This window comes from Musca domestica, unplaced genomic scaffold (genome assembly GCF_030504385.1).
Source record: "Musca domestica strain aabys unplaced genomic scaffold, Musca_domestica.polishedcontigs.V.1.1 9, whole genome shotgun sequence".
In the NCBI taxonomy this organism is placed as follows: Eukaryota; Metazoa; Arthropoda; class Insecta; order Diptera; family Muscidae; genus Musca; species Musca domestica.
This window is the reverse complement of record NW_026712435.1, coordinates 5,792,675-5,807,252: the sequence shown is the minus strand read 5'-3', so window position 1 is coordinate 5,807,252 and position 14,578 is coordinate 5,792,675. Positions and strand designations below refer to the sequence as shown.

At 34.3% G+C, this 14,578-nt stretch overlaps 1 protein-coding gene across 1 annotated transcript in view; it reads right to left on the bottom strand.

Moving 5' to 3' along the window:
* The window catches only part of LOC101895405 (islet cell autoantigen 1), a 117,983-nt gene that overhangs the window by 27,299 nt on the left and 76,106 nt on the right, over positions 1-14,578 (bottom strand). Inside the window, exon 3 of the mRNA XM_059131624.1 lies at positions 8,778-9,017. Coding sequence (XP_058987607.1) covers positions 8,778-9,017 — 240 coding nt within the window. The remainder of the gene's footprint in view (positions 1-8,777; positions 9,018-14,578) is intronic.

The window sequence follows — 14,578 nt, the reverse complement described above, 5'->3', positions numbered from 1 at the left end:
GACGATAAAATCAACATAGAAGATGAGGCAAAACCAGACGAATTATCAGAGTTGAAAACGATAATCTCCAGTAACCGTAAGTGTTTCGCATTCAATATTTCTGCATTGGGTCGATGTACCATAGCAAAGATGACGATGCAACTAAAAATGGATAAGCCAATAAATTTGAAACCGTATCGTATACCCTTCTCAAAACGAGCTATAGTGTCTGACATAGTAAACGATTTGTTAAGAAGCGAGATTATTCGTCCGTCAAATTCTCCGTACGCCACTCCAGTCGTCTTGGTAGAGAAAAAGAATGGCGAAAGTAGATTATGTGTTGACTAAATAGTAATACGGTAAAAACACCATACCCTATGCCCGTCTTGGAAGAGCAATTTGCCCAATTAGCTAGAAATCGAATATTTACAACACTCGACTTGAAAATGGGATATCATCAACTCGAAATCGACGAACCTTCCAAAAAATATACTGTATTTGTGACGACGGACGGTCACTACGAATATAACCGCATGCCATTTGGATTGGTTAATGCTCCAGCTTGTTTCCAGAGGATGATTGATCATATTACAAAGGGAATGAATCGAGGGAAAATCTTGGCATATTTAGGCGACCTTATCATTCCGAGTAAGACGAATGCCGAAAACCTGAAATTAGTCAACAAATTCTTGAAAATACTAGGAAAGTACGGATTAACATTGCGACTCGATAAATGTAGTTTCCTGGGACTTACAGGATTTTTCCGAAAATTTGTACAAGATTAGTCGTTAATTTCGACACCTCTTACCATATTGACGCATAAACCCGAAAAGAACAATTTTAAATGGGATAAACCTCAACGAACGGCGTTTGAAAAGTTAAAAGATAAATTAATTTACGCACCCATATTGGCATTATACGATCCAAATGGAATCCGCGAATTACATACAGACGCCAGTGCTGTAGGTTTAGCTGGAATATTACTCCAATCAAAGGACGATACACAGTCTCAACCGGTTTTCTATTTTAGTCGACATTGCATGAAAGATGAACAGCGTTATCATAGTTATGAACTCGAAGTGTTGGCTGTGGTTGAATCGCTGGAGCGGTTCAGAATATATTTGCTGGGAACACATTTTCGACTAGTAACAGATTGTTCGGCAATAGCTAAAGTACACGAAAAGAAGGAGCTAAAATCAAGAGTTGCGAGATGGTGGATGAAACTCTTAGAGTTTGTCGGCAAGGTAGCCGGTTAGCACACGTTGATGCTTTGAGTAGATCGTCTGATGAACCATCTAAGGACGTGGAAGTAGCCTGATTTCTTTTTGTGGTCGACGACGATGTCAATAATTGGGTGTTAACAATACAAATGCAAGATACGAGAATAAATCATATTATGGCCGTTTTTGCAGGGAAATATACATCGCCAGAAGAGAATCGGCTGAAGGCCGATTATGAAATATGTAATCATCGACTGTATCGTAAAGTTGGTACAGAACTACGATTCGTTGTACCGAAACCCGTAAGATGGAGAATAGGTAAATATTAACACGATGCATTAGGACTTTTTGCTACTGAAACGACAATACAATGAAAGCTGTTGCAACGAACATAATATTCAACATATTAAAAATGCTGTACGAACTCCGCGCGCAAACGGCCAAGTCGAAAGGACGAACGCTATTATCCTAAATTACCTGAGAACGACGACAGATGATCCGAAGAATTGGGATACCAAATTAAACAAATTTCAATGGATAGCAAACTCACAGATAAATTCAACAACCGGATTTACTCCAAACGACCTAATATATAGCTTTAAATTTAACGATGTCGTCCAAAACCATCTAGTCAATGCTATTCAAAAAGATGTAGACAACAACGAAAACGATCGATCACACGAAGAAAAACGAGTCATCGCTAAGAAAAATATTGCAAATCAACGAGAGAAATGGAAAGTCCGATTTGATCTAAAGCACTCCTCTCCACGTAAATATGGCGAAAGTGATCTCATAGTCCGTTCGTGTTCGTCAAGTCTGTCGTAACATAAAAGCTCCGCACAAATACCACAGCCTTCATTAAATGAATTATCTGTTTTGTGTTTTTTATTAATGTCCATATTTTCTTTTAGTATTCAATAAATCTTAATTTGAATTTAACAATCGTGTTTTATTGAGGAAAGCCTACTACCATTCGCTCTCCAGACTGATCTTGACATTTGGATATAGCTCTCATATATATTCTCTGCCAATTGACATATTTGATGCACCAAACACGGTATGTACCTCCAATTTCAACTAAATATGCAAGGTGTGAGGTATTTGGTGTAAAATTAAATTAAAATTTTGTCAAATTATATTGAAATCGATTCAGATTGGGATATGGTTTTATTAAGAAGCATTGACCCTCACCACCTTTGCATTGATACGATTATTAGGGGGAAGTATGTTGCTACCTCTAATTCTCTAAAGCAAGAGGAACGCCACTCAACTTTAAAATATTGCAGTTTCCTGCACGCTAGGCATTTTCTATGAAATTAATAAATCCGAAGATCCAAACCCATTGTGTACGCGGAAAAATATCGCGGGCGTGGATCATTACTTCCCGAAGAATGCAACTTCCGCGATGAGAAAGCGATATCAACTGAGTGGTATAAGTTCAATGCAAGCGTTCATTGGAAAAAGTACCAATGGTATTAAAAAATATAAAAAGAATAACTTTTTTTCACATCCAATAACTATCGAGGAAGTAATTCGACAACAATTAAAAATATTGCGGGCGTAGTTCATTTCTTCCCGAAGGATGCAACTGCAGCGGTGAGAAAGCGATATCAACCGCGATGATTTATATTGCCTAGATATTTCGGGATATTTTTTGCTTGATATGCAGTGACGACAACATACACAACATAACATGGGACAGTACTAACATCATTGAAGGGGGTGACACGCCCTCCTAACAAGGGAAATAGAAATAATGGTTAATGAAATTAACAGCAAAATATAAACCAATTATCGTGGCCCAATTATAAGGTCGACCAGAAGGCGAATTCCCTAAAAATAGAACTCTTAAAAGAATGCCTCACCTTGGCATAGCAACGAGTTTATTCTTTGTCAATTTTGACAATATTTATATTAAGTATATACGTTTTTAGGCAATCTAATTAATTTTAGCCTGCTAGTATAAGAAGGCAATACAAAATCACACAAATAGCAGAAATTGCTTTCGCATGGATTCTATATTATCTGAGTATATTGCATATTGAGGATCCATAGAAGCACATATGCTTACATTTGCTTAAATTTAACTCCATACAATTTAACCTGCACCATTGAAAAAGGCTATTTAATCGTTTTGAAGTAAACTAGCTTGTTTATCACAATTATGGGAAATGAATAGTTTAACATCATCTGCGTACATTAACAATTTCCAGTTGATAAATAAAAGAAAGAGGGCCGGTCCAAGGTGACTTCCTTGCGGAACCCCCGATGGAACGTTAATCGTTTTGGATAGATGTCCTTCAAATAAAACTAGTTGTTATCTATCTTATAAGTAAGATGATATCCATTTGACTAAGTTTGTTTATACATTAGGAGTTCATGGTTAACGCTATCAAAAGCTTTACTAAAATCAGTATAAATCAGTTTATATACGCTGAACAAATCCTTTTATTACTGTTGACGTAAATTGTATAAGATTTGTTGTAGTTGAAACACCACTACGAAAACCATGCTGATATGGACTCAATATGGATTGAATTTTCAGTGAAATTACTGCAGTAATTATTTTTTCGAACAATTTTGGAATTAATTTGGCAATTCCTCTATAATTTGACACATTAGTAAGACTACCAGACTTATGTAAAGGTATAATATAAATTTTTTCCAGAAAGTAGGAAGTGACCAAATTTAAGTGAATAATTAAACAATATAGTTAAAGGAAGTGCTAATGTTTCTGAACAATATTTAAGAATTATATTAGGTATGCCATCCGGTCCTGGACATTTAATCGATTTTACACTACGCAGACTATTGGACACCTCCTGACGTTGTAGAAAAGGCATACAAATTTGACCAGGCTGTGATAACTTATAAGGATACGAATCTTTAAGTTGGCAAATGTACTGGAATAGGTTGTGGCAAAAAAATCTGCGAAACATTCAGCAATTCTGTGCTTGTGACAAATTCTTTGAGGAAACTTTTCGTTTTAGATTAACAAAATCATAAAAAGATTTAGGATTGGATTTAAAATTATTTTTAATCTTGTCTTGGTAAAGATTATACAATCTACGAGAGTCTAAAGTATATTTAGATCTAGCAACAGAGTAATTAGTGTAGTCTATTGTTAAGCCTGATTATTTATATTTGATATTTTGAACATAAAGTTTCACTATTTAATATAGATGTTTTTAACCAAGTTTCGGAGAAGACCAATACGTTATAATTGAAACCAATGCTATCAGTATATAAACTGGTTAATTTTGTATTAAGCCCCCTTACATTCTGATAGCAAATGTAAAAAGATGTTACCCACTGAGAGACACTCTTCGCCTTATAAGAGATTCACGATTATACAAAATTGACGTCAAGGAGATATGAGAATTCGGATGCGTGTACCAGAAGTGATGAGCCGACATTGCCCGTCTACAAACCAAATTGAAAAGAAATATCTTGTTTTTATTCTTGCGTTTTCCTTGTTTACTACAAAAAACAAAACGATATCAATACACAACACTTTTCTAATTAAGGAGTTTAAAAATGAAAAATTAGATTTCTTGACCTTTGCATTGTTTGTTTGAAAAAGCACCATATTTTCTTTTGTTCAATTTTTTTTAAATAATATTTTTGACAGAATTGAACAAGTATTGAAATCTATTGTAGTTGTCAAGCAAATTCAAATCATATTGACAGAAAATGTAGGTATCAGCTGGTCCATGGCCCAATTATAAGGTCGACAAGTAAGACCAGCTGATACCTACATTTGCTGTCAACATCATTTGGATTCGCTTTGCAATTACAAACATGTCAAAAAAATATTTGTCAGATATTTCACAAATATACATTTTTATAAAGGAGGGTATATTAACTTTGTCATTCCGTTTGTAACATCCTTAAATATTCGTCTTAGATCCCATAAAGTATATATATTCATAATCAGCATAAAATTCTTAGTCGATTTAACGATGTCCGGCTGTATGTCTGTTGAAATCACGATACAGCCTACATTATTTGACGTAGAGCGCCAAAATTTAGCAGAGCAATTTGCATTGTGTCTAGGATGGTTGGTATTGAAAATGAGATATATCGGTCCACGTTCTGGTATAGTCCCCATATAACGGTACCTCCCGATATTCGGTATCTAGATTTATCTAGTTCGTATGGCGAAACATTGTAATTATAGGTCCACGTTTTGGTGAAGCCCCCATATAACGGTACCTTCCGATATTCGACATTTTAATGGTTTTTGCCACATTTCTTCTAATGTTTAATGTGGAGCGTATTAAAAGTTTGGCCCGGCCGAACATAATGTTTTTTTACTTGTTAAAATTCAATATGAAATTAAGGAATTGTGATTTGCTGTGTTTTGTGAATTTGATCATAATAAAGGCCTTCAACTTTTTTCTATTTTCACCAAAGAAAAGCTGTGGACAAATTTGAATCATCAAATTCCCAGCCACATCGAAAGTAGCCACCACCACTTCAATGATTCAAGTGTGGAGAAATCAGGGAGTAGATTGAGGGTTATGTCCATGGCTTTACCCTTTCGATGAATTTGTAAGTCGTGGCGGTAACGATCCCTTGGATGCAGGATTCCGCATTAGAACTTCCACTTGTGAGTTTTGAGAATAATTCGATTCAAAAACCGAAACCGTTACAACATAAGGCAATAATGTACAAAAGAGATATATAGATAAGGATTAATGTTAGATTATATGAGGCAATGCGCAAGGCTTTCCATCAGCCCTTCATTCCATTTCAATGTTTTAAAAACGACATCATTCAATTCCTATTCAAACACAGTCCAATTATATAACTTTTATGGTTAAAATATGTGTGTTAAATATCTACGTTAAGGGTTTCTGCAATACACAATTAAAACGACGAAATAAGGATCAAAAAAGATAAATAGTATTTGACCAATTTGTCGAATCATTATTTTTTGTTTATATTTCGCAAAAAATAAAAATTATTTATTGTCAAAACAGTATTTCGCCGTTATGTCTAGGCGAATTGTTGAGTTGTTCGCCCCAATAACAAATGTTGACAATAAACATAGGTTGCAGAGTTGTATTTTTTTGGAATTCGCCTTCTGGTCGACCTTATAATTGGGCCATGAGCTGGTCCTTCTTTTCGACTTTACAATTGGGCCATGGAAGTAATGTCAATGCTTCTATTTCCCACAGAGTGTTGCGATATACATAGATACATCGGCAGAAGAAGATATTGTGAGCACCTTACATAGTTAACACGATAGTACAGGACGACATCGGAATTCCAGATAAGGTAATCCCTTCCCTTCGGAATTGGACAAGTCATGTGCTAAATAATAGTGACAAAGTCAGAGGAGGTCATAAGTGGAAATTTTGTGATCATACATGTTGATAATTGCAATTAAAATCTCTCAAGGAACTTAACCGACGCAAAATTTGAACCAGACTACTATGCAGACATTATTATAATACGTCTGATGGGTAAGAAGACAAACCTACAGTAAAAATGTTTACCCGGAGAACGGATTTTTTTTTCACTAGGAAAATTAAGCTTTGACACTTAGATGAAGCAGTTTTCTGAATAAGACAATAAATATCAACCAACAACTATAAATATCTTAACGCTCGGAAAACACGTCATTAAGGTAATAAGAGCCAACAGGTCTAACTCGCTGGCAAAAATTCTAGATTTTAATATACATAAATCTAAAAGCATGTTTGATGATGGTTCGGCTGAAGTTCAATAAAACAATTCTATTCAGTTATTTCCTTTTTCTCTTTATTATATCCAATATTTCGATTTTCATCGAAAATCATCTTCAGGGATCTGTTACAAATTACACAATTGATTACAAATTGATGAGATATACTATAACTATATAAACTATTAGAGCGCACAACGGACCGCAGGAAGGCTTATTTGTATGTCCACTAGGACTCGTGGCGACTACAAATTTCTTGACCAAATCAAACTAAAATAAATATTTTTAATCGGTTATCTTCCTCCAATTCCAGAATTGATCGACTAATTTGTGGTCAAGTAATACCTACTTATTTCGAATGCCACGCCCTTGTTAAAATAATAGGTTTATTTGAATATTTTTTGCTTCGATTTAAAAGCAAAATGGTAAATCCAATAAAATTTTTTGTATCTATAAAGATATCTAAAAACCAGTAAAGAATTTCTTAAAGTCGGGCGGGGCCGACTTTATGATACCCTACACCACTTTGCTAATTTAGCAGAGCTCCGCATAACAATTAAAAGTTTTTATGGGAGAATTCTATCATACACGCTATGATTATAATTATAATATAAAGTTCAAAGGACTAAATATTCCGAAGCATTTGTATCATTTTAATTCGGACTTGTTTGGTGCACAATTAATATGAAATCGGATAAAATATTTATGGTAGCTATATCCAAATCGGAACCGATCTCGATAAAATTTGGCAAAAATATTTCTGAGCTGTATTTCATATATTTCCCTGAATATCGTTGTTACGGAGTGCATATTACGGCTGTGGGTAACAAATATAACAAATCAGATAAATAGTATATATTGGAGCTATAGCTATATCTGGACCGATCTTCATCAAATTTGACATACTATAATCTAGACTCAATTCGGTCGTAAGTGCCAAATTTCATCCCATTTGGGCAAATATTAGACGTTTGGTGCACACTAAAAGGTAAATCGGACGAAGTTATATATGGGAGCTATATCCAAATCTGAACCGATCTCTATAAAATTTAGCAAATATATTTCTGAGCTGTATTTGATATATTTCTCCAAATATTGTTGTTACAGAGTGCATATTACGGCTGTGGGTAACAAATATAACAAATCAGACGAACAATATATATGGGAGCTATAGCTATATCTGAACCGCTTTCGATCAAATTTGGCATACATATTTTCAGGTCCAATCTGATCGTACGTGCAAAATTCCATACTATTCCAACTGATATTACACGTTTGGTGCACAAAAAGACGCAAATCGGACGAAGATATATATGGGAGCTATATCTACATTTTGACCGATTATTTCCAATTTCAATAGGGTTCGTCCTTGGGCCAAACAAATGATTTGTGCAAATTTTCATCTGGATAGGGCAATAAATGCGAACTGTACTTTGTTTACAAAAATACATGGACAGACGGACGGACATGCATAAATCGACTCAGAATGTGATTCTATGCAGATCATCAAAAGGAACTATGGGTCTATCTCGTTTCCTTTTGCCTGTTACAAACAAATGCACAAAGACATAATACCCTGACCACCTTGTGGTGTAGGGTATAACTAGAAAATATCTCGGACGCCGGAGTCGGTGATAACTGATTAACTGGCATTTATGATTATGTTGACATCCGAAAAAAATGAAGTTGATTGAAATAATTTGACAACACAAAGTTTTCGAAAAAAAAAATGAAATATAAAGCGTAGTGTAACTATAACCATAATAGTTGCAATGCAGTACTTTTTAGCATTTGAGAGCTACGGGTTAACATTGTAAATGTTATCTTTATTTTGAAATTATAAACGAAAAACTTTAATGGATAGTGAATAATTATTTTATACTTACAGCAAAAAATAATGTTTGGTCATTATCAAATGAGGAAATGTCTTTTATGTGATCTGAGACTTCTTCATATTGTGTTAATTCTTTAAGAATGCAAAAGTCATATTTTGGTTTTTGTTCAAGAGCCTTAGATATTGTGTCATAAGTAGCACTTGACTTCAAACCAAATTGCTTTAATTCAGTTATATATGATACTAGCACATGTGAAAACATATTACACCTCGCAGCAGCCAAAAGATCGATCTGAAAAAAGACACAAAATAAAATAAGAATTAAATGCAACAAAATATAATCGTTTTCTTCGTTTATTTCTCGTTCAATCTTGATGTTAAAATTTCATTGAAAAAGTAAAGTCACAGAAGCATCAGACATATTTGGAGTCGATCAGAGAATTTCACAAATGGGAAATTTCGACACTATATCACTTGCTGAAATATAAGTAATATATCAAGACACAACACGTTCGATTGTGATTTGTGAATATCGGGAATAAAGCACGAAAAAGTTCTCTCGTGCTCTTTGAACATCATGACTTTTCTATAACCGTCCCTTCTGATTTTATTAAACACAAAATATTTCACGTGTTCGATCGACGTGAAGTGATTCGGTCTTTTCTTGTAGATCAAACCAAACGACTGCATCAACAATAATCTATAAGAGCCCGAGTATAATAGAATTTTTCATACACGTTGCAAATAACTGAGGCATAAAGGTAAGGTCACATTGGGAAAATATTTGCCCGAATGTTACTCTGCGGTATTTTGGCTCATTCCCGGCGAAGCGCTTGCTTGAGGTGATCGACACTTTGGTATTTTTTAGTACCAACCTTGCATTCCAAAATACTCCAAACACAATAGTCCAACGGTTGCTATCCGGAGATTTTGGTGGCCATTGGGCGCTGGAAATGAAGCGAGGAACCTCAGTTTGTAACCATTCTTGGGTGGCGCGAATTATATGTTTAACTCTTCGGAGTTAAACTTGAAAGATAACACAAATTTTATTTGGTTTATCAAATTGAAAACAACTTTATTGTTTCGAATGAATCTTAAGACTAATCATTTATTTCATTATTAAGCTTTGGGTTGCTTGGTGGAAATGTCCACTCAGCATATTTTACGTTTTGTATGTCAGTCGAAAACCAGCGGAAGCACATTCAGTTGTTGACGCTAGTTTTCGCTGAGTTGTTCTTATTGATATTTGATACATATTTTGCAACTAAGTGGTCGATGTTTGCAGTGGCGTAGAGATCGGTGGGGTACGGATACGTAACTCCTCCCCCCCTTGTGGAAGAATTCTCCTGAATTTTTCTTTAACTTTTATATTTATGGATTTTCCGACCACGATTAGGGAATAGGAGATATGTTGGTGTTGTGTTAATTCTTCAATCATTTCAATATTTTTAGTTTTGCTAAGTATAATATGATTAAAAGTTATTTAATTTGTGAATGTGTTGTTGTTGTATGTTTCATAGTCAGGAATTTTCTCGAAGTAGTTTTCTTTTTAATTTTAAAATTTTTCATTTTGTATAGTGATTTTACAATTTGAGAACATTAAAATGTTATTTCCATTTAATAAATTACTTGTGTTTTGGTTTCAGCTTAATTTTCGTATTGCGAGCATTTTTAATAATAATAGTTTCATCGTCAAATAGAGGTGTTATTGTTAAAAATTAATTTACAGTTTCCTTTAAATATAAAATTCTTTGATAGTACTAGATCTTTTAGATTTTTATCTTCGTAAGTATAAGATATATTATTAATGTTTACAAACATTTCTTGTTTTTCTTCTATTTCGTAGAACTTATGGTTAGGTATAGGAATAATTGATTTCACAATGTGTTTTGTATAGTTTATGGGTATTTTATTGAAAATATTAGACAGTTATTGTTGTATAGTAGTACACCCATTTTTATCAGGCTTAACTTATAAAAGTCTATATTGTATTTGTCTATTTCTTCAGATGTTAATATGGAGGGATGAAAGATATTTGGCAGAATATATGTTTTCTATGATCTGGTCGACTTTGTTTTCTAAAACTTTTAATTTAATCAGTTGTTCATTAAATAATAATTCGCTTCTTATCTCTGAGTTTTGAGTTTGAATAGTGTTTATTGCATTATTAATTTTTTTTCTGTCGTCTAAAATACTATCTTTTATTAAACATAGGCTATCATTGAAATGATTATTAATAGTGACTTGTTCATTGATTGTTTGTACAATATTATGATTGTTACTATTAGCAGTGTCTAATTTTTGTAAAATAATTTGCCTGTCGTCATCGTCCATAATTCCAAAAAGCCATTTATGAGCTGTTCCTATGACATTCAGAAGACCACGTCTATATCTATTATTTGATAGCATGATAGACCTTAGTTTTGTTCTAAGCATGTTTATTTGGAGTTTTATTATATTCTTGTAGCTTCTACCTAGGTTTATTGTGTTTTGTTCTAGAGCATCAATAACATCGAGAATTTCTATTGGTTGTATTACATGTAGGACTATTTTGGTTTCATTTACGATGTTAGTTTCAAATGTGTTAAGACTGGTATATCCGTTATCGTTGTCAATTGGGGTTATTTTGAAGTCCGCTCCCGAGATTGTCATTTGGGTTATTAGTATTACTAGCAAGATCATTGTCTGAAATTGGTTCCGATGAAAATTTATTGGGTCTTTTTATATTAGATTCGTGTATTCCTGTGAGTTTATGTTTCCTAAATTTCGGTTCTTCTTTGTGGCGGACGTTTCTATAATTTTTTATGAAACCTTCATCTCTAGTTTCTTCATAGTTATACCACAATGCCCGCTTTCGTTTTTATGAAAAAGTGCGATTTGTGTTTTTAGTTCGTCTTCAGATTCTATGTCTCTTGCTTTTTTGGTGCATTTGACGAACTTAACATGTGGATTTGCAGAATACTCATCCTCTAAGATTCTATAAACTTGATAATGTTCATGGTCACTGAGGTAGGTGTAGATTCCTACTTTTCCTTTTGTTACTTCTCTTCGTAGAATGTCGATCACATATCCGTTGGTTATATCGCTTCTTTCTATGAAAATCCTCTTTTTCCCGAAGATTGTCGTAACAGTTTCTCTTTTTTCTTTTATTAAGATAATTTGAACTTTAAATCTATTGACAAACATTTCTAGAATAGGTATATAGTATCCTAGTTCCTCCTCTCGAGAGTGGACGGTTTGTACTTCTATTGAGGCGTTTTCGTGTTTATCATGTAATTGAACAATCTGGTTGCTCTATTTCTATATCTTTACCTGTATTTTCTTCATCTTCCCAATGGTTTATTTCGTCGTCTTTTATTCGGCTTAGGAAATCCGCAATAAAATAGTTTTTGCCCTTTATATAATCTATTGTGAAATTGTATTCTCCAAGTTTATTAGCCATCTCTGTAATCTGGGGTTTATATCTTTCACTGTATATTTAGTCATTAGCCACTTGAGTGGTCGATGGTCACTTTCTAGATCGAATTCCCTGTCGAACAAATAGGGTCTGTAATATTGTACTGCCCATACTATGGCAAGCAATTCTTTCTCGATTGTTGCATAGTTACATTCGTGCTTGTTTAGGGTTCTAGATGCATATGCAATTGGGTGTCCCTCTTGAGAGAGTACTGCCCCTATTGCGAAGTTACTTGCATCAGTTGTTACTTTAAATTTCTTGCGAAAATCAGGGTATCTCAATATTGGCGAGTTAGTAACAAGATCTTTTAGTTTTTCGAATGCAACGAGATATGCCGGGTCGTTGGCATTAATTTTCTCGTTTTTCTTGAGACATTTGGACATGGAAATGCGATTTTCGCATAATCTTTTATGAATTTTCTGTAAAAGCCTGTCATTCCTATGAAAGATTTGATTTGTTTTTCAGTAGTTGGGACTTTAAGTTTTCGTATTATGGATGTTTTATCCGGATTTGGCTTGATGCCATGAGTGGTAAGGACATGGCCTAAAAATTGTGCTTCTTTTTTTAGAAAGTCACATTTGTCGACTTGAATTTTTAAATTTGCCTTTCTCAAAAGTTTAAAGATTTTTCCGAGGATGGTTATATGTTCCTCCAAGGATGTGCTAAACACGAGGATATCGTCCATGTAGACGACACAGGTTTTATTTATATGATCCTTAAGACTTCGTTCATTAGTCTTTGGAACGTTGACGGTGCATTTTTTAAACCGAAGGGCATTCGAATAAACTCATAATGACCCGTTGGCGTTGAAAATGCCATTTTCTTCCTATCTTCCTCCTTGATTGGAATTTGGTGAAAGCCCTTGGCTAGGTCAAGGGTGGTGTAATATTGAGATCTACCGAGTATGTCCAACAGAGAGTTAAGGTTTGAGATAGGGTATTTATCGTCTACCGTAAATTCGTTTAGTTTTCGGTAGTCGACGACGAGTCTGTATTTCTTTTTGCCCGAGTTGTCTAATTACTTTTCCACTATCCACAATGGGCTATTATAGGGAGAGTTGCTTTTTCTAATAATGTTTTGTTTAAGCATTTCTTGAATTTGTCGATTTATTTCTGTTTCGTGCACTTGAGGGTACCTGTATATCTTTGAGTAAGGAGGTTTATCTACTGTCATAGTAATTTCATGTTGAACTTCGTCCGTTGCTGAAAGTATATCTCCTTCTTTAAAGAAAAGTTCCTTAAATTTTGAAAGCAATTGCTGGTTTGTTTCTTTTTCCTCAGAATTGAGATGATCAAAATTGAATTTTTGTGAAATTTCATTTATTTCAATTGGGTCTAATGTGCATATACTTTCAATTTCACTTGGATAGTTGTATTCTTCAAAAAATAATTTGGACCCCAAAATATCGATGCACTGCTGGTCACAGTTTATAACAATTTTCAAAGCTTTTAAAAATGTTTGGCCAATTAGGCCGGAGAAGTTGTCGTTTACAAAGTCGATGAGCTTCCATTGGAGTGTCCCTGGGTACTTGAATTCCCTAGGAAAAGGAGTGGTTACGACGTAATCTACCCTATTCAGTCCGTTGAGTGTCTTGTAATAGTGCGGTTTTTCTAAAGCTTCTTGGGGGAATTGTTCTTTCAATATGTTATTTTTTAGAATACTGGTTGTTGAGCCAGTATCTATCAAGCATCTAATTTTTTGTTTACCTATCGTTATCGATACTATTGGTAATTTTGTTCTTGAGGCCACATTAAAAAATTTACTTCCTCTTGATCTTCAGGTAGTGTGTCTTGGATTGCTTCTAACTCCATGTATGATGGGGAATTTGACAGTTGGGTGTCTACGCTCATATGTGAGAGTTTAATTTGGGCTGAACCGTTTGTTTTGTGAGTTGTTGTGTTTTTTTGTATATAGTTTTCATTATTAATATTGGGTGTAGTAAGGAATTTTTTGAAATGTTTGTTTTTCTGAGAAAATTTGGAACCATTAGGTACTTTCCATTTTTCTTTTTCTGATTCCCTGTTGCTTCCTGAATTTTGTTCGTCGGTTTTTTGGTTAGTTTAGTCCTAGTTTAGTGTATTTTAGAATTATATCTATCATCTTTTCCTCTCCGCTTAGATGTGCCCTCAACGGTCCGGGTGAATATATATCTGGCTTAGTGGCATCGAAATCATATATTTCTGCCAACTCGTGTTTCGATTTTTCAAAAAAGGTAAATAGTTCGTTTAGGTTCCTTACCCTCGCCAAACTGCATTCATTGAACACATTCAATGGTCTAAATTGCTCCAAAATATCTCTGGGGGATAAGAAAAAATTGTTAGTTTCGTTGTTGATTGGTGGATGGGTTTGTTGTTGATGTTGGATCTGTTGTTGTTGCTGCAGGATCATTTCTTCCT